This window comes from Lathamus discolor, chromosome 1 (genome assembly GCF_037157495.1).
Source record: "Lathamus discolor isolate bLatDis1 chromosome 1, bLatDis1.hap1, whole genome shotgun sequence".
Lineage (NCBI taxonomy): Eukaryota > Metazoa > Chordata > Aves > Psittaciformes > Psittacidae > Lathamus > Lathamus discolor.
In genome coordinates, this window is record NC_088884.1 from 11,222,509 (window position 1) to 11,243,420 (window position 20,912).

Sequence of the window (20,912 nt, forward strand, 5' to 3'; positions counted from 1 at the left end):
AGGATTCTAGGATCATAGGATAACAAAAATAAGATTTGTTTTGCAAAGAAAGTAAATGATGTATTCTTGTCAGCATACATATGAGTTTAAAATGTTACATGAGTTATTTTCTTCAAAGTATCCTCTGTACAGACCTAACACTGAACTTACACTGGTAATTTCTGGATAAGACAGTGCAATAAGGGCCAGTTAACAAAGCTGCTAATATGAACAAATAAAATCATTTCTGGGAAAATGAACCTTGCCCAATGCCTTGAATACAGCACCACATGGTTTCACCCATGGGAAGCATCCTGGTTTCAGATACATTTTCTCCGCTAAAAGACACAGCTAGTGCTTTGTAACCACTAGTTACACTTTTTACAGTCAGTTTCTTAAATAAAGACAGGAGGAACAAATTTCCTGGGAAATGTAATAAATGACTATTTTCCAATTGCCTTGTGCAGCCTCACAGCTGTTAATAGGCACAGGCAGCTCCAAAGCTCTTCAGAAAAATAGCAGCTCCTCTGCCAGATATACTTAAGCATGTGGCTGGCTCCTGCTGCATGAACATGAGGCAGCTCTAACAATTTCTCCTGGACTTTCCTCCAAGTCAAATGAAACACAACAGACACTGAAAGACCAACTTCAAGTTCTACAATTCTTCGTTTTCTTATGATGCTACAAAGGAGTTCCTGTGAATGTGTATATTTTCTGCTATATAGAACTACCTACTGCTGAATTCCTGAGTGCTAGGAAATAAAGTTGTTTCAAATTTATCTATGTTTCCCTGGCTGATGCTGGAGGCTTGGCCAAAATTAGATGACAAACCACAGTTGTTGAAATTGACTTACCCCATATTCCCATAAATACTGCAAACACCAGTGTTCCAAAGCTATCAAATATACAGAGTTTCTGGAAAAACGGAAAAGAAAAAAGGCTTAAAATATAATTAACCATTTTTTTTTTCTTCTACACTAACCCAGGACAGAAGCTGCCTACCGAACATGTCGATTTTTAGCTTTTATGTAGCTTAATAAACAACCTTTATTGATTGTGTTTCCTCAGCTGCTGTCAATGTACACTACTCCACAGTAAATTAAGGAAATTAAATGCAAAGCCCAGAATTAAAAATATAAGCCAAATATGCAGCAAGAGGATAGTAAAATGGTGTGCTATCAGGCTTCCTCCCCTCTGTTGCATAGGAAGAGGAAAAACAGTGCTTCTGGTCTGGGAACTCAGTATAGAGTTATGTATTTTTAATACACCCACAAAAAGGCAATGGACACATCTGGTTTTCATGAGCAGGATGACAACAAATCAAGCCAGTTAGTGAAAACACATTGTGATGAGATACCTCTGTGGTCACAATTTGCCTTTTCTTTCCATCATAGCCTTTTCCCTGTATTCTTATTTCTTTCACCCTTTAAATGCATTGAAGCAACACATTAAAGCTGGAAAAAAAATATTTTTGGCAAATAGCAGAGAAATTGCAGTTTTGAGAGTGACTGAACCTATGGAAAGGAAAAACAAAAGGCTAACATTAGCCTAGTCAGATGAGGTAACGGAGAAAGAAAGTGAGGTTCCTCTAGTGAGGTTAGCCTCCTCCACGGCTAACAGGACATGGCTGTGTCAGAGCTTCTATCATAGCCAAAAACAACACCTCCTTGTTCGCATCTCCTCCTTGATAACACAGGTTAAATTCAAGGCATGGATCCAGACAACATCTTTGGGGAGGGAAGAGGCAGAATTTAGAAATTTCAAAACATGCTTTAAACATTTCCTTAGCAAAATTGATCCACAGCTACTGAATCAAGACTTTAGGAATTGAATTTCCCACCCCCAAAATGGAGAAGTATCTCCAAATGAAACCAAAGTGTTTCAATTAAAAATCCACTGTAGTCCCTTATCAAACTTTTGTGAAATAAAAAAAAAAAAGCCAACAATTTGTTTCATCTTAGATCAAATTGGAGAAATCAATGTTGTTTTTACTTTCCCAAGTTCAGTCGTTCTACCAAAAGGAACAATTACTTGAATATCTCTAGCAATTCTGCAAGATATTAGTGGAGTAACAGCTTCTTTTTATATGCAATACTAGAGAAAATGCAACTAAAGTTCAATAGTGTGTCTATAAGCTGTAAATGTAGTTACCTTGGATGACTCACAAGTGATGGTGAGGTTCCAGTAGGTACATACTTTATCACACTGAGGGCACATTATGATTTTACCTCCTATGTTGGGGTCACATACTTCTTGGCTAAAAACAAAACTAGTCAGTCACTTCCCAACACTATATTCTTTAGTCCTTTTTTTGCACACAAGGACAGCACAAAAATCTCAGGGAATTGAGAAATAATTTACCAGTCATCTGCTCTCAAGTGTTCCCCACCCCAGCCTGGCAATACCTCCCCATTTCCATCCTTAATCCTCATCTCAAAAATGGACGACATAAGAGGAAAATGATTTCCAACCCTCGTACATGGTAGTAATTCTCAAAACTGCTCACATCAAAACTAAAACCACTCTTCAAAGATCTTACACTTCAACAGGAAACTCACACTTGCATGCTCACATGTGCTACCATAGCAGGTCTGAGGGGAGAAGGAAAGGAACACTGCCTACCAGAGCACAGAATAGCTGCAGAACCAAATTAGCTACCTAGTCCTTGTGGTCTTCTACAAAGGATCAGATTGGAAAATGTGCAGAGGGGGCTGCAAGAGCAATTCAAAGAATGGCAGATTTGTCTCTTAAGAAATGGCAAAAGAGTTGCCATCTAACTAGTACGTACTAACCTAGTATGCTGGAGGCTGAAAGGGGATGCAATTACTTTCTATAAATACATCAGTAAACACCAGGAAGGGAGATGAACTATTTAACTAAATGATAATACTGGCATAAGGCTAAATGGATTTATACTCCATTAGCCAGAGCAGCGGAGCTCTGGAACAGCCCTTCAACATGTTTTCTAAAGGTAAACAACATTCCAGAAGAGTGTATATAGTGTGACGGTCTGTAGATGATTTAGCACAATGATGACCTCAAGGTCATTGTGCCACAGTTGAATTTGTCATATTCTGACGAGGGCTATGCATCATCTCCTAATATATCCTAAGCAGATGAGCCCCCCTGTGCTTGCTCATTCTCTATTCTTCCCTCAAAATAGAGGAAAGAAATTTTGGGGGTTTTACCAAGGTCTTTGGATACGTCTTTCCAGAACGACCACAGTGAAAATGATGTTACGGCTTCTGATTGTCACTCCTTTCTTGTGTTTCTACACTAGGTGTCGTGAGCTTAGTGCAAAATATAAATAAAATGAGGAAACAACAAACTCTCAGATGTCCATCTCTCTAATGGTCCATGGACATCCATTACTCTTCTTATATTTTATGTCTTTACTTTCAAATCCAGAGTTGTTGTTTTCAGGCCCTTTCATTTTGCCTCTTTTACTGTGCAGTGTCTTCCAAACCCTGCACAGTCCCCCTCCATAGGTGACTGATCAAATTTCATGGGAGATTAAAAAACGCCTGATCAGGTACCTCCATGTGCAGTTGTCCTTTGTCAGGCATCCATACAGAAAACAGCCAACTCCTACAATCGCAGCCATGATCAGCATGTTAGTATAAAAGCCCAGCCAAGCAAAGTAGATTCCAATTTTCTCTCCATAGTATTTCCTGTGGAGGAGAAAGGTTTGGTGGGTTTTTTTTCTGAAATGCAAGTAACTTCACATTTCTATTTCAAATGGCTCTTCATTTCATACATTTTGTACCAACTCATATTGTCATATTCCTCCGGTTTGAACTTTGGGATTGCAGTATTGCAGCTGGGTATTGCTATCACCACTTTAATGCCTGTATAAGAGGATAAGAAGGGGGGGAAAAAAAGAAGAGGAAAGAAAAAGCATACCTTGCACAGAAAAATTTTAACTGGCTGCTTTTTCAGGAAGTGACTTATCATGAAACCAAGTTCAAAGTATGCTCCTGTGCATAAGTTGATATAGGTGCATGGATCTGCCCTCAGAATTGAGCTGTGTCTCTTTGACATCCCCAAAACCAGACCTGCTAAGTAAATTCCTAGTTCATTGCTCCAGCCTCAATCACACCAACCTGATGAAATCCAGGGGCTGTAGTTTGAAAATGTTTTTGGGATGAGCCCATTCTCTGTAGAGAAGGTATCGTTCACTTGGGCAGTTGGGATCAGTTGACATGTGCCTAAAACTAGACTGCAAAACAGAAAAAGCATGAGAAGAAGATACCATTAATCTAACCAGTGCAAATCAGCTCTCATCTCAGCAGACCCTATGGCTCTGGCCATGAAGCCAGAGCTTGGAATAGCCTTTTAGTCTAATCTGCTGGAAGCCAGGAAAAGGAGCAGGAAGGCAGCTCTGGAAAAGCACCAGATTTCAGGATAGAAGGTCAGAAAGGCACCAAAAGCTAAAGCAAACGCTTTACGTATGTGAGCTGAAAATAACAGATACTCACCATTAAATTAAATCTAAGCACATGTCAGTGTCTTGGCACTTAGGAATAGAAAACAGAAAAGGATCCATTCTAATTAGAGAACAGGACTAAATTAAAATGGATTTTAAGTAGCTTTAGCATGCTAACATCCTTTACTTCAAAATAATACTGTACTGGAATGAAGGCTGGAAAGTCTGATGGATAAATCCAGGGCTTCTAGTCTCTTAATTTTAAAAGAGAGTTCACATGGAGATAATACTTGTGGTTTTTACTAGGTTATTTGAAAATCTATTTCAATAAAGCCGGTTTTATTTGAGGGAATTTTCCATTCTGTATCTCTGATGCAACAAGACAAGTGACAGAAATCTATTGTCTAATCTTGATTTTCAGAGGAGCCATGATATATAATTGTAATTGTATAAAAAGTCAATAATTACTAGTCATACTGAGTCCAAATTCCCCATGCCATGATAGAAGTAGCCTGCAAGGCAGGTTTTTAATCTTTAAAAGGAAACCTTAAAATGGATAGTCATGAATGGTATTAATCCTATCCTGTAAAGCTCCAGGTTATTTACAAGAAACATGATTTGTCTTGATTCTGCCTTAGAGATTTCCTTGAAATCCGTGTAGGCCTCCTGAATATTTTAAGCCAAGTCCAAACAGCTGAAGCCGATACCATTCCTGACCTCCCATGTTCTCAGTGTCTTCACAACAGAACACACCTCGGACACAGAACTCGGAGGGAAGTGTGTGGGGTGTGGGTATATATTAGATACAATGCAGAAAGTCAGCCCCAGTCTTTGTTTGCTGTATCCCATTTGCAGCTTAAGATGGAGGTTTTCCTTTGGCAAATACTCTGAAATCTGATCTCTTTTTCCCTTTGTTTTCTTTTTGTGTTCTATTGGTAGCCTTTGTATACACAAAAATTTTCAGTATCTTTTTCCTCTTGAGATGAGATGTGACACTTTTTAAAGTGTCAGAAGTGTAGTTACAAAAGCTGGATTTCTTAATACTGCCAGGTGAAATCCAACCCGGTTCAGATTCTCTCTGCATGACTCTGACATCGTCTGTGAGGTACTGGACTACCCAGGCAGAGCCAGTAGAAGCCTAAATCTTCCTGCACTTATGTTGCAACTTTTGGGCACTGCAGGAGTGTTTCTCGCTGTGTGAGACTGTCACATGTCCTAAGATGAGATTTGTAGTCTACATCTTTATTAACAATGTTGATATTTGATAGGAACTTTAATACTGAAAAACTGATTACTAAAAAAAAAGGGACAATGTTAAAATTGATTCAGAACTGATGAGACTGTGCGCCATGGGAATTATCCCTCAGGCCAGGCACTTGACTGAACTACATCTCCCAGGGAATACAATTTAACAGCTCCTAAATGAAATATATTGGGTTTTTTTCAGTCACGGAGCTACATTTTTAACCAACAGTGCTTTGAAAGAAAATCTCTTCAGCCAAACTCTGTCTTACTCAACTACGTGGATATAACGACTGGTCAAGGAGTAAAGCAATCAATAGTGCTTCTGTTTTTTGATATAAACCCCACAGATATAGTTCAGATCTCCATTTCAAAATACATTTTAGTTTCAAGCACTGGACTTACATCATGAAGGGGAAATGCTGCTTTGTAGATTCCAGTGTCCAGTAATTTGTTAATGCCAAACTTTTTCACATTGTTTTTGGTTGCATATTCCACACGGGACAGGATAAAATGAACCTGAAATGATAAATATTTTTGTATCTCTTGCAACTTGAAAGTGATCATGGCTATACCTGTCTCAACACGTACTCAGGTTAGGAAAGGGTAAGCAGTGCTAACAAAATTAATTGCATGGGGAACATAAGCCATTCAAATTCCTCCCTTAAATTCAGGTGGAACAGAAATGGAATAAATGTAAGATATATTTTCATTCTGGATTGTCCAGGCTGACTCATAAATGACACATGACTACTGCATCCCAAATGTTTATAATTTTTCAGGATGCTTTCATGATGGTAATTGCACTGATTTGATTAAACGAATCTATTCTTTTTAAGATCAAATTCTACAAACCCTCCGTGGACTTACAATTCGGCTTCTAGTTGCAGGATTGAAAAATGTGTCTTTGTCTTGGACATAAAAGTTGGACAAAAGCTCCTTTTGAAAAGGGGCAGTGAAAAACTCTTGCTCAGGTTTGATGATATTTTCATCCACTCTGAAGAGTCTGCTAAACCAGTTGAAAGCTGAATCTCGGGTTTTCAGGTCATTGGGTTGCAGGGGCAATTTGATGTGCAGAACCTCAGCATATGTGCACAGCACTTCCCAAGGTGCATGCACTTTCACAAAAATAAGTTTTTCATCCAAAACCTGGAATGAAAGAATATTAAAAATATGTGTTCAACAAAATGAAAGCAAAGGACTTTTCAGAACACTTTTTAAACTATCCAGGATTTTCTTTCTCTTTACAGCTCATAGAAGACCAACTTAAAGTTGCATTCATTGTCTATCCTAGCAAATATACCACTCATTTCTGTAAAAGCACTGACACAAGGTGGAAACACTAGGGCATATAGAGGCATACAAAGGTATATTAAAAAAGACAGCTAAATATTCTTTTAATGTATTTTTTATATATCTGCAAAGTATTTTACAAAGCAACTTAAGAGTAATAATGCTTCCTCCATATGGGTTCATATAGCCTGGCATGGCAGCTGTGGGTTTGGAGCTGTCAGTGTTTCCCCAGCAGCCTAAGTACAACCCCAACGTGATGTGACTTGATGGAAGCAGTCTAGGCACACATGGGTGCTCCTGGGCAACCCCAGTTCTCAGCTTCATAGTGAGAATGGGGAGAGGGAAGGGGAAATCAGCTAAGACTGCTGAGAAAGACTGTGTGGGGCACTTTGATCCCAGTTGCATGTGCGAACCAGCACCAGTATGCAGTGGGAACATTGATGGCCACTCATCTCTTGTCTGCATATCGCCTGCAGAACTTCTATTGACGCCCTGCGTTACTGAGTTTCAGCCACTTGAAATCACATTACATAGCTCACTGGCTCTGGAACATCAGTCAGATGTCCCTGATCTACCCTGGGGAAACTTCCAGTTTTGAAAGTTTTTCAGTCATGACCATGGCAGAACTACTGAAAACTGCAACACGTAAATACAGTGACATGTAAGTATAGCAAGAGGGCCACGTCAGACTTCCAGTAAGCGGTTAACTTATGAATGCGAAGAGCAAGACTGCATCCTTGGATGTGCAGCACGAGTCTGCACTGCAGAAACCAAATAAATACCATGACACCATAGATTCTGAGTCTAATTTAGGAGGAAGGGGCAAAATGACCTTTTCTGGAGCTTGCTGTAGACTGCCAAACAACAATAAATTTAGACTGGAAATGATTGTCTGGGACGGGGAGACCCAGATGGAGCACTGCAACCCTGCAGGGCAGGAAGGAAAGAGGCTTTGAGGGCCTCTAACCCTTCCTGCAAAAGACAGCAGCTCCAGCAGCTGCTGTAAATTATCACAGCACTCTTGAACTGCCTCAGGCAACATCGCAGCCCAAAAATACACAAAGCATGATAGTTTCAATCACTTGCATGGTGCCAGGCTTTGCGAAGAACAGGGTCACGTGTAGAAGCCCTGCATTGCTCTTGTGGCAGGGGCATTATGCCCCGCACACCCACTGGCTTCCTGCATGTCCTACACAGCCAGAATAGGGGGAGAACCTCAGAATACAGCCAGTGCTTCCAAGTGCTGAACAAACACAACCTCCCATCCAACAAACACGTTGTAATCCATGTAATCTCCCAGCTTCCCATCTGCATCATTTTGCAGAGGAAGGAACAGACACAAAGTTTAAAAGATTTCACATCAGAAAGCAGAGGCACTACTGAGGGAAAAAGATGGGCTTTTTTCTCCTGAGGAGAGAAATGTTACAGTAAATTCATACATCCAGTTTCCTTAATCCCATAGGGGCAGCTTTGCTCTCAGATACGGCTGTTCACACAGGGAAGAGCACTCACCGATCTCGTTGCTTCAAGTTGCAAGCCGTTGTTTATCAGGTTTGATTCATATACTTGTCTCTTCCTCTGTTAAAAGGTATTGAACACCATAAAACATCTGTTCCAAGTTTCACAAATACGTATGCATAGAAGAATGGAATTGCCTCCCCAAAAAATCATTGGGTCATTACCTCTATAGCCCACTTGACAGCTACTGTGCTGATAGGTACAGTCTTACCTACTGATCCTGATCGGGTGTTTTCGTCTGGCATGCAACATTGCCGATATGCAACATTGTCCTCAAATGCAACTACAGAGAATTCACCCTCTTTGTTTCTGGTATGTTACAGAGGTAAACATGTGTCCCAAATTTTGACTTTTGAGAGCAATTACCACTGAAACTTGTGATCTCCTTCATCTTTAGTCTCTAATTGAACTTCTGATGGCAGCCTCCCTCCTCGCATTAATCTGTCCTTTAGAAAGTCTTCATCTCAGGAGCTTTCATACCACTTTTGACCCAGCAACCCGTAACTTTATTCTTCTTTCACAATAATCATATGAGTTCACGCAGTGGTTCAAATTGTAGTAGCCTTCTACATTTTAATCTATGAATAAGCATCCCCAAAGGAAGTAGTCGAGAGCTATAGCACTTGAAGAATCAGTGGTGTTATTCTACAAGCATTTAAAGTCTCCTGAACGATAGGACAAGTTTTCCTCACTAAAGATGAAATTCATGGATCATTTTAATTTCACTTCACAGTTACCAGTACTTGGCAGGTAGTGAGTTACAAAAATATCTGAAATATCTTGGCAATCTTGAATTTGCTACTCCACACACATGGCCTCCCCCAAAAACCACACAGACAAGCAGCCCTTCTCCCCTCAAAATACACAACACCATAAAGCATCTAGAAGAAATTTTGAAACATCATATGGACTAATCAAATTTGAAAGCCATCTGCATCAACTGGGTAGTTCCGCAATGAGATGTTTATGAAAGTCAAGGGTGGCCAGCTCTCCCTGGCCTACTGGCTGCATGTCAAAGTACCAGCATGAGTTAGGGGGGAGCACCTGCAGGTGGTTTGGGCTGGGAAAGGGGCTTCTGTGAGCAGTTTGCCAGAAGGAGATGACATTAATACACTGGGAACTGATGGTTTTATGTGTGAACTAGGGTACCGGGGTAGGTTAGGCATGCAGCGATGTTCTTGGAGTGACTGGGTGATACTACTTTCTTACTCACAGATTGCTTTCATTCCACTGACCAATATTTTTGTTGTTTATATGCCCTGTGCTTAATGTATTCTGCACCTACCACTAAAGGAACTTAAAAGGAGAATGATCCAATGTTTTCTGTCACCTGGTTCTCTATAGTCAGACTAACTGCCTTAAGATCTGTGCTTAAGATGCAGGCCTGTTGCTACTGTGGAGGACCTGAGTCAATGAATGACCCTTTACATAAAGTCTTAGGAACGTTGGTAAATACATGGAAAATGATCTTCAGGACTAGATCCAAGACCCACTCACTCTAGGTGGGTAATGCTTCAGCAAAAAGGGCAAAAATCTTCAGGAGTTCCACAGGAACAGATCAGTTGTATCCCCACTTAAGTTTCACCCAGTTCTTTGATGTTTAAAAACTGGTGCAAGTCCCCTGTGTTGAAAAAAACCTGTTTCTCCAAAAACTCTAGCAAGTCTTGGAATTAATAGTCATAAAAGTGAACAATAATATAAACAGCCTACACCTTCTAAACTTTCTTAGTTCTCAACTGCAGCACCTGCATGTGGCAATGGTCACGAGCGACTAATTTCATATTTTGTTAAAAGGTACTCTTCAAATCTGTTTCGGGCTTTCTGCCTTTTTGCTCCAGTGAATATCACCTTCTTCTTGAGTTAGGGACAGGAAGAGACAAACCTTCCAATCCGTTTTCTTCTTTCATCAATACTTTCTACATTTCTCCTTATTCCTCTATTTTGCCAAGATAAAACCACAATAACAGACTTCGATTGGGATCTTCATGGAGGTGTCTCTCCATGTCCCATTAATCCACTTGCTATTGGTGACAGTATCATGCTTTTCACGTTTTTTCATCATATATATAACATTGTGTATATATATATATGTGTAATATGCACGCATATTATATATACCTAATAGAATCATAGAATCATAGAATAGTTAGGGTTGGAAAGGACCTCAAAATCATCTAGTTCCACCCCCCCTGCCATGGACAGGGACACCTCACACTAAACCATCCCACACAAGGCTTCATCCAACCTGGCCTTGAACACCGCCAGGGATGGGGCACTCACAACCTCCCTGAGTAACCGATTCCAGTGTCTCATCACCCTTTCTACTGTCTAGAATTCTGATGGTAGCTGAGCTTGAACACGACACAATATAGCTGTTTCCTATGACATCTAAGTCTCTTCCTTGTACTAAAAGCGCTAACTTAGAATCCCAAGGTCAATGAGTTTTTCCCTTGCAGTAATGTATTTCCTTTCATTTTTCAAATTTCATAGGTAATAGTGCTCTCCATTCTCCTTCAAAGCTAAAGGTTCACAGTTGTCTTAGCTTCTGAATAAACTATGTACTGATTTCCTCTGCAATTTTTGTTATATCATAACTCAATCCCCTTACCAGATCATTAATATATGTAGTGTACAAGACAGGAATTGTTTGTCTACACCACTATTAACTCTTTCATCCTATCTCTTTGTTTCTTCCATATTCACATTATTTTTTGTAAGGTGAATAATACTGAATCATGAAAATAATTCAACCTAGGCTCTCCTTTGTTTCAGCAAATAAAAAAGGCAGAGGGCTTAGTACCTGCTTCATTTCTTCTTAGATAGCACAAAGCAGGGCAATTCTCATTTACAGAAGTCTAATACTGATTTTTTTTTATCTTATAATTCAGGTTGCTTTAATAATTTATTATGGCAAGGCGATACTCAAATTAATTTCCCCTCAAAATCTTAGAGGAATGTTGACAATATTAAGGTTTCTAATAATGCATTAATGCAAGTACTGGGGAACAAAGCCCCTGGGAGGCTTTGCTAATTAGGGGCTTTGCTATTTTATATAAATGATTGAATTATCTGTATGATGATCTATGGAGGAGCTAGACTTTTACCCAGAGGAGTCTATAGTGGTTTTGCATTGACTGGGGAATACAGCATAAAGATATGATAGCTTATTAGGCTGGAAGGTAGAGACTGTCCCAGCTTTATTTCAGTATCCGGCATTTTGCTCAGCAACCAGCAAGGCTAGGCTGTAACGATAATGTGATCATGGTAATGCTGCTGATCTGAACCTGACAGATTTTGATGACTGAATGGCTAGCTAGTCGACAAAGACACTACAGGATGCATACACACATACGATCTTAAAGAAGTGAAAGCATAGTGTAAGTAAATTCCAAGTATTACAGGCATGTAGGAGGGTTAGCTCTTGTGAGCTGCTTTTTCACCATAGTGCTTTCAGCGTCTGGTGTCTTCCCACCCTGAGGAGTCTAACAAGATTGTGAATCTGGAAACTGGTAGCAGACCACTAGCAGTTCTTTTCTCTGTGTTGCTTAAATGGTAAGGAGCACTTGCTCTGATTGACAGAAGTGACAGAAGGGTGCCCACTCATATCTTTAGTTCCTTTTGCACAGACAGAAAAGTTCCCTAAAACAATATCTGTGTGACTTCAGAAGAAAACTCCTAACAAGGAAGGAGTGCTTGAATATCCACCTCTGTGTTACCTGACAGCAACAGATAAATCACAGTCAAGAAGAGAAAGAGCACGGGGCCCAAAGCTGGTCTCATGGCTATCAACTAAAGGGAGTGGAGAGGATCGCTGTCTCAACATTAGCTACCAAGTCTCATGGTTTCTTTGATGGTCTTTGAAAGATCTCCTGAAAGTCCCAGCTGTCAGCATTAGGAAATTAATTGCTTGAGAAGCTCTGCTTCTGTAAGCTTCTTCAGTTTGAAGATAACAAAAATGTGAAGCAAAATATGCTATAAAGGCCAACACAAAAAAAGTAATCCCAAAGAACTCAAAATACATATTTTCTGAGATACCCTCTGATTTTAAGCAGCCTCGTGATTTTCTGAAACCTGATTCATGACCACACAGCACTGGCAATACTGCAGTCTAGCCCTGCTCTCAACAGTGGCTTCTAGTCACCCTGTTTGGAAAGACCATTTCTGGTCCTATGGATGTATGCAGTAATTTCAGAGTAACTCCCTCCTTCCATTTGACTTCTGCCATTCTCCCTTTTATCCAACAGGCAAAGAAGTAAAATTCAGATTTGGGGTTGCCTCAGGAACAGAGACTTTATTTCAGTGAGTTCCTGCTTCAGAACCAGTCCATCCAGTAGACACCAGGGTAGGTGTGACTGCCCTCCACCCAGTGCTAAAGTTCCTTTTCTTGGTTGTTATCAGACTTCCTGGGTAGGCTGACTGAGCACACCACAGGCATGTAAAGCCTGCCATCCTCTACTGCCTAAAATCACCACATAATATGGCACTGAGGTACCCTTCTTCTCTGTAAATGCAATATCGTTCTCTCACCACAGGTATGACACATGCTAAACACTGGGAAAAGTACAATTAGCTTTTGAAAAGGTATAAAAGTTTTTTGTTGTTGTTGGTTATCTAAACTAAACAAGTCTGGAAGCAGGAACTGTTCATTGTTTGCTTATGAAGACAAACTCCTATAACTCTGCTGAAGCTCTCTGTAAAACAGTACTTAAAAGTGTGTAACATTTTCTGTGAATTATAGTTTTTATTTAATTTGAAACAAAAATTAAAATCTGTTTTTGTGAAGCACAAATTATTTCATGCCTGGAAATGAAGGTTTTACCTACTTTCCTACTTAATTTACTGATGGTCTTTCTGATTGTTTCTGCTGGGGGGAAGCAGATGGACTAGAATGACATTCTGCATTGATTTACTTTGAATTCATCTTTCTGGCACTGACCCTTTAACTTTAAACAGTGAGCTCCTTGCAGACCCCAACAGATAAAACTGTCATTTTGGAGCGTTCCTGGGAAGACTGGTTATATTTAATTTCTGTTCTGATGGTAACCTACCCTGACAAATAGGGTACAGAAATTGTAGGTTTAAAAACCATACTTTGAGTAGGAATTCTAATTGCTTGCAATGCAGTCTCTGGAATATGCTTCTGACGGTTTGATTTTTGCTACTGCTTGCATACGAACTTACAAAGGTTTGGAGTTTGAATTAAGTTGTATCTGTGAACATTGGGATCTGTATATTAAGTTAGAAACTTCCATGAGGATGCCATTTCTTTGGTCTGATTTTGCCTCCTTTAAAACAGCTTTTGGAAACATGAAAAAGAGGGAAGCACAGCACAACTGCGAATCTGTAAGAGCTTCGAAATTCCATAATTTTATCCTTCTATCCAAATCAGCCCCATGTTTTTAGTTAATTCCTTCTGTACCCTGAGATGTTTTCCCAAGAATACTGCTAATTAATATAAATTAATGCTGGGTCATTTTCTCAGTTACACTTACGCAATTCTTTTGAAAAAGGACAGAAAGCCATTCAAATCAAATGTAATGACGGTCCCAGGACACGATTCTTCTCTTGCTGCAGAAGAATAGATGGATCTGTGCCCTGTTTCTCTGAATCCAGTTACATCGGATAACTTCGCTAAGGTCCGATTTTCAAATCCTTCTGAATTCAGTAAGCATCTGGGAACTCCTTCACTCTCGGTATCACACAAAACCATTCAGTCCAGCACACAGAACTTTTCACATCAGAAACGTAGATCTGTAGTCGTCCACTAACAATTCAAGTTCTGCCCCAATTTCCACGTCATGCAACCAGGTGGGGTGCAGTGTGCGTCAGAAAGAACTCGTCCCAGTGACTACGCTGCTGAGCCCTACATTTCACAGACCTGCAACGTTGCACATGGCCAGTGGAGACATTGCTGCTGACCTCAGTGAAGTGAGGATTTCACCCTATGAGAACAGATCTGGATCTGCTATTACTAATAACCTGGAGATTCCAAATTCTGTGAACCATAATGCTCTGGATAATAGCTCTATAAAACTGCCAGGGGAGTCAAAGAAAGAGTAGCATGAATGAAGCACCGATTTAGGCTTAAAGCACCTTGAATTACACAAGGTAGTGCTTATAAAATTTGGCATTTTCAGTTCATCATTTATCAGAGACAGACAGTGATGTATGCAGGATTTAAGGCTGATAGTAAATGGAAACACCTCTCATTTTGGTTGTATTTGGTCACAAGGGTAGAAGTCATTTGTCCCAGAAAAAAATACAACCAAATAAACACCAATGTCAGTAAAGATAAGCTATCGAATTGGTTTTATGCCAAGGCTGATAAAATCTGTATGTATCTTGGGCAACATTATCCCCACACCACTCTGGGAACTGAGCTAGGCCAAATTATTCCTGTCCATGGAATTCCAAGGGTGCAAAACTGTACCACAAATGTTCTCTCCCTTTCCGTCTCAGACATAAGGTATATGTATTTTGTTTCTTCTTTTCAAATATTCTATTCATATCTATTTCTTTGGTACTTCTTAGTTTCTGTCCTTTCACTCCTAGTGTGGGTGTGATGTAGGTCCTAAAGCCATGTCCTGCATCCCACTCAGGAGGACATACAGGAAGAAGAATATCAGTGCTGCCAGTGCCTGCACAGCATTTGCTTAGGAAGTGAAGATCTGCAGCACAGATAGCTTCCTCCACTTGCACAGCAAGTAATCTCAAGTGCGATGAAGGACCTCTCTGGTTTTTGGGATGACTAAAGCGCATTTGGAGTCCATATCACCCCAGTCACATGTCTCGATCTCCTGGCTGTACTTCTGTCTATACAGCTTTTGTTGGCCACTTTGCTCCTTGATGCCCACCAAGACCATGAGGGCCTCTTTCACAGAGCTGCTCCCCAGCCACTCAGTCTTCACCGTATCCCATTATTAGTCTAATACACTCTCATTCTTACACATACTCTCACTCTCACACTTTTGCATGTAGGTAGACTGCTTCCTCAGGACACCACAGATTCATTGTGGCTGCAGATCTTTGTAGCATTGAGACTTATGGAAGCAAGGTTTGGGCTTTTTTTTGCAAGCATCCAGTGCATTATCCACAATCTCCAGGTCTAATTACTCATGATTTCATTCTGGTAATGTCCTAACATTAATGCTGCACTAAAAATACTACTCTATTGCTCACATTTAATTTCCATCACTGCTTGGAAAAGTCACTCATTATATTTTTTAGTACATTTGGGCAATGGCCAAATATTGCAAACATAAATGTCAAATGCTAATTGATAAAGCCAATTGTTTCCAAAGGGGCAGCTTTTTGTTTCTAATTACGTCTTTCAATTATTTTTTATTGCTGATCTTGTGATCAGGGATAATGCAACAGCCACTCACTGCAGGACTCTTTTAAACCCTACTAACAACATTCCTTATGGCTGCCCTGTTATTGCCAATGACAACACTGTGTAATGAATATCAACCAACTTAACTAAAGGCCTTTTTACTCCTATTTTTCTCTTTCTGAACTGCAAATGACTACTTGTATATGAGATGCTTTCAGTGATGCCATTGTCCTCACCGCCTCTATCAGAGGCTGCTGCTGCACATTTAGAGTTGCTATATCAGAAAAGGAAGCAGGTGGGTAGGAGAGTGAAGATGTCAAGGGGACTACAATCCTGTGGATGGATATTTCTCAGGCAGTTCAAAATTTAAACATCTCAGTAGCATGGATGAGCTTGTTTTTGTGGCCCTGGTGACATAATGAATATAGTCCACTGGAGTAATTAAAAACAATAGATAAAAATAACCTATGACTGTTGTTCATGGTTGCTAAGAAGCACCAAGTAGAATCATAGAATCACAGAATAGTTAGGGTTGGAAAGGACCTTAAGATCATCTAGTTCCAGCCCCCCTGTCATGGGCAGGGACACCACACACTAAACCATGTCACCCAAGGGTCCCTCAAACCTGGTCTTGAACACCGTAGGCACTGGTGTGAGTCGGAAGTCTTTTGCAAGGCTCCCAGGAAGGGCAAGCTGTTGAAGTTTCAAGGGAAAGAGTGATACAGGGAGAAATTCTGATGGCAAAATGGTGTACAATTATTTCACATAAATTACTTAGGTACTTTATTGGGTAGAATGTCAGCAGCTATGCTCATGACTGTGATCTGGAGCATCTGATCAGTTGCTTCCTTCTCTGGGTTCTCTGAATACCGTGATTTTAATACCAAAGTTGATTATGGCCTAATTCAATCACTGTGGGTATGGAAAGCTGCCCTAGACTGATTATCTTGTGTCCAGTTCTAACTAGGAACTTGATACCAGCATTTTGCTGCTCACATCTCATAAGGGTTCACTCCCAGGAGGATGCTCTGAGGTCACACAGAACACTCTGACAGACATAGTGTGCAACACTCTGCCTGTTTACCCAGCAACCTACTGGCTTGAGCTCACTCCTGTTCCCTGCTCAGTTTGATGGGCTTCAGTCTCCCAGCTCCCAAGAGTACTCCGAAGACATGGCAATGCAATCACTATTCTGGGTGAGGGCACTGTTCTTTCTGCTCTAACACCCAACAAATTAGTTAGATTTATACAGAAAATAACTTACCTTTTGCTTTTTACGATCGCTCCTCTTATGAGTCGTTTTTCTACTTTCATCTTCATACACCAAAACAAAGTCAATTCTTCGTTGCCCATCACTGAAGAACAAGGAGTCAGGCTTACCATCAAAATCCGCCTGGAAGGTAAGTAACATAGCTTAATGTGAAGACTTTTAGTTACCAGTTCCTTACTTTCTTCTTGTTACACAGTATTCTAGTGAACAGAGAAATTTAATACATAGTGAACTCATATAACAAGAAGCCTGAAATCATAGAATCAACTAGGTTGGAAAAGACCTTTAAGATCATCAAGTCCAACCATTATGCCAGGACTGCCATGTCCACCCCTAAACCATGTCAACATGTCAACAATATCAATAAAAGTAGCATAGAGTAGAATGGAGGGAAAAAAATATATCCAGGAGTTTGGCAGGTCTCTGCATGACATAAAATCAACAGAACTTTGACATAATTTTATTCTTTAAAAACAGTATATTAGCTTTTGGCAATGGGAGGAGCATTGGGATTCAGCACCTTCACCAAATAATGTATCTGTCAAGTAATTTGTATGCCATCGTAGATACAGTGTTAGTCTACAAGATAAGTTGTTGCCTGACCGCAGTCTCAGAATTAGTGCATTCCCATCTGTTCCCTTACCTGCCAGAAGCTTTAGCATCTCTGCAATTATTAATCCCCAAACCCACCATTGCCCCAAAAAAAAAGAACATGGCCAGGCTGGAGATGAGCTCTCGAAATAGACACATTCTCTGTGGGTTTATTTGTCTTTTTATTCAAAACATCTCAACAAGCAAAAAACATTGTTGTATGCCACACATCTATCACGTTATAACAGAAGCCAAAATCAAAAGGGTTAATATATCCACAAACCATTATCTAGTCCCCAGAGGAAAGTAAGACAGATTGTCATACCCACTAATAACATCTTAATGTGTTATTTCACATGCGAAATGATACAGACACATTGATGACAGGGAAACCTGAATGCACAAGTAATGATTTTGTAGTTTCTTAGAGTACTATCACATGCCACAAGCCCTCCTTTCAGGTCATCAGAATTGTCACGTTATATGACGAGCCCTGAACTCTTCGGTACTTGGCCAAATCTGTCCATGGTGTTAATGAGGGCACTGACACTGAAGTTGTTAGGTATCAAATATCTGAAATGATTGCATTGCATTATAGATGGTATGATCTCCAAAACTGGCAAGACTCCCATACAGAACCACAGATGAGCCTTGGCTTCCAGATGGCTGGGCATGCAGGGTGGCCCAAGGCAGGATCAGGCGCAGGATCAGGCCAGGTGAAATGATCTAGAGTAATCTCTTGAAAATGCTGTGCTTTTGGGGACATGGAAAAGATTCCCAGATGTTGTATTCCTGGAAGTTTCCCATAAGTGCAGACCAAACTTCATGAGGGATGCCAGTTCCCAAGAACTCTGGGACGTCTGATCCACAGGACAGTACATGGAAATGTGACTACGGTGTCAGAAACCCCTTACGTGCAGACTGAAACGGTGTTCTTCAACTGTGATGTAACCAAGAAGAACGTCAGTTTTCAGTCAGGAGCACCCCGGTTCCAGGCAGCATATAGTGTTTTAGGAACTACATGTGTCAGTGTTTCCAAAACAAACTTTCCCGAGAGTTTTATTCCGAACCTCTCCAAGCAGACTATTTAGTTACTGTTTATCGGCTGAGTCAAAACAGTCGACCAAGATGCGTCTCCCCATGATTATGACAAAATTTCCATATTTTAGGTAAACTCAGGGGAGTTTAAACTCGCTGTTTTTTCATATTGTATGTGCAAAGGCTGAGACCTGATGCAAATAGGTCCTGTTAACATAGTTCCTTCAAACAGTCTGAGCAGATTCTTGGTTAGAACAGTTTTCTTTGAATCCCACCTGTGCCTAGAGATCTGTGACAAATCCGACAGCAAGCAGCTCCTGATATACATACATGCATGCATATATATGTGTATATGCTGACATATGGCCATATATTTCACAACCTGGCCTAGGATTCGGAAACTACCAAGGCACTCACCAAATCAACATAAAACTGTACACTGTGAATAATGTTTTAAGAATAGAACGCTCTCGGCTTTCAGATGGCATCACCAGGCCACAATGACCCCGAGTACTTCCATCCCCCAAAGCAAGTCACAGATGTGAATTTCTAACTTCTTGAGAGCTAGAGTTGGCACAGTCGTGTCAAGCAATCCCTTGACCCTGACAAGCTATCCTCCCACTGAGGACTAGCCATAGGTGTAAAATGCAGTCTTTCTGTGACCATTTCCAGTCTTGTTTAAAACACAATCATGATGATCCCATGTTGACCAGATTCCCATCACACAGCCTCAACAAGAGCCAACAGCCCTGTTGTGAGGCAGCTTGGTTGGTGCTGGGGCAGCAGCAGAAGGGAGGGTGATGGGAGCTGAGCCCACCCAGGCACAGAGCCCAGCCCTGCCGCTCCTGCTTTCCCCTGGGACACCAATAGGCTCTGGTCTGTGCTAAAATTACTCCATGCTGTAATGATGGAAACACAGAGCCCAACCTTGTGATAATGAATAATGAGGGGAAATGCAGCCACTAAGTAAAGCAAAAAGTTTTTTGTTTTTTTTTTTATTCTTCATCTTTTGAATCTTAGAAACATCATTACAAAAACTTCTGTTTAAAGAGACTGAGTTTAGTTGTGAAATTCAAGCACTTGAAAGCATAAAAGTAGTAATAGCTTCAAAGGGTTTTTTTCTACAGTTTTTTGCTCTTTTTCATAGAATCACAGAATCATAGAATAGTTAGGGTTGGAAAGGACCTTAAGATCATCTAGTTCCAACCCCCTTTCATTAGACACCTTCCATTAGACCAGGTTGCTCAAAGCCCCATCCAGTCTGGCCTTGAACACTTCCAGGGGTGGGGCATTCACAGCTTCTCTGATCAACCTGCTTCAGTGCCTCACTACCCTCAGAGTAAAGAATTTCTCGCTAATATCTCATCTAAATCTACTCTTTGTCAGTTGTCCTTGTCCTGTCACTACATGTCTTTGTAAAAAGTCCATCTCCAGATTCCTTGAAGGCCCCCTTTAGGTACTGGAAGGCTGCCCTAAGGTCTCCCCTGAACCTTCTCTTCTCCAGGCTGAACAAGCCCAGCTCTCTCAGCCTCTCTTCATAGAAGAGAGGGCTCCAGCCCTCTGAGTGTCTTTTCCTGTATGATCTGTCCACAGGAGAGAGAAGAAAGAAATGGCAGAGAGGAAACATCAGATCAAGGCTTGATCTAACAAGCTTTGACCATAATTTGTGATTACATCACTGTCTGAATATTTTTTTCTTTAAACATAGCCCTCTTTAATCTTATAAAACCAATATGCAATAGCGATAACTGGCTTAACTGGATTGTTAATAACCAGACAGAAAGACTGCCTGTTGATCAGTATTCGGACTCATGAATTTACTTACATACATGATTTCATTCACGTGAGTATGTACATGTTACGATATATATGCACATTTATGTATATGTATATATAAATATATATAAAACTGTACATATATATAATGAAATATAGCTGAAAGATTAATCAATATTGAACTTCATGAATCCAGATACACAGAAGTTCATACTTAGGAAACTAACTTCTTAAATGTGATCTCTGTTTCTTTTAATAAATTGACCTATCCATGGACACTTTATGTAACAATAAAATAACAAAAAATTGATTCATTGCATCTGAATAGTTACAAGAGAAAGATTAAGACCTGCACAAATCAATTTTAATGTAACATTAAATGTTGCTCAATTGAAAGTAAGAAGTAAAACTCAAAAGGGAATATAATAGTTAACGTTCTGACAGCC

The 20,912-nt window shown here is 40.2% G+C and overlaps 1 protein-coding gene across 1 annotated transcript in view; it reads right to left on the reverse strand.

The window, feature by feature from the left end:
* ANO6 (anoctamin 6) overlaps positions 1–20,912 on the reverse strand; it is an 83,363-nt gene that overhangs the window by 25,851 nt on the left and 36,600 nt on the right. Inside the window, exons 3-10 of the mRNA XM_065679999.1 lie at positions 17,056–17,184; positions 8,453–8,518; positions 6,518–6,796; positions 6,053–6,166; positions 4,083–4,198; positions 3,516–3,650; positions 2,131–2,236; positions 834–894 (exon numbers count right to left, since the gene is read on the reverse strand). Coding sequence (XP_065536071.1) covers positions 834–894; positions 2,131–2,236; positions 3,516–3,650; positions 4,083–4,198; positions 6,053–6,166; positions 6,518–6,796; positions 8,453–8,518; positions 17,056–17,184 — 1,006 coding nt within the window. The remainder of the gene's footprint in view (positions 1–833; positions 895–2,130; positions 2,237–3,515; positions 3,651–4,082; positions 4,199–6,052; positions 6,167–6,517; positions 6,797–8,452; positions 8,519–17,055; positions 17,185–20,912) is intronic.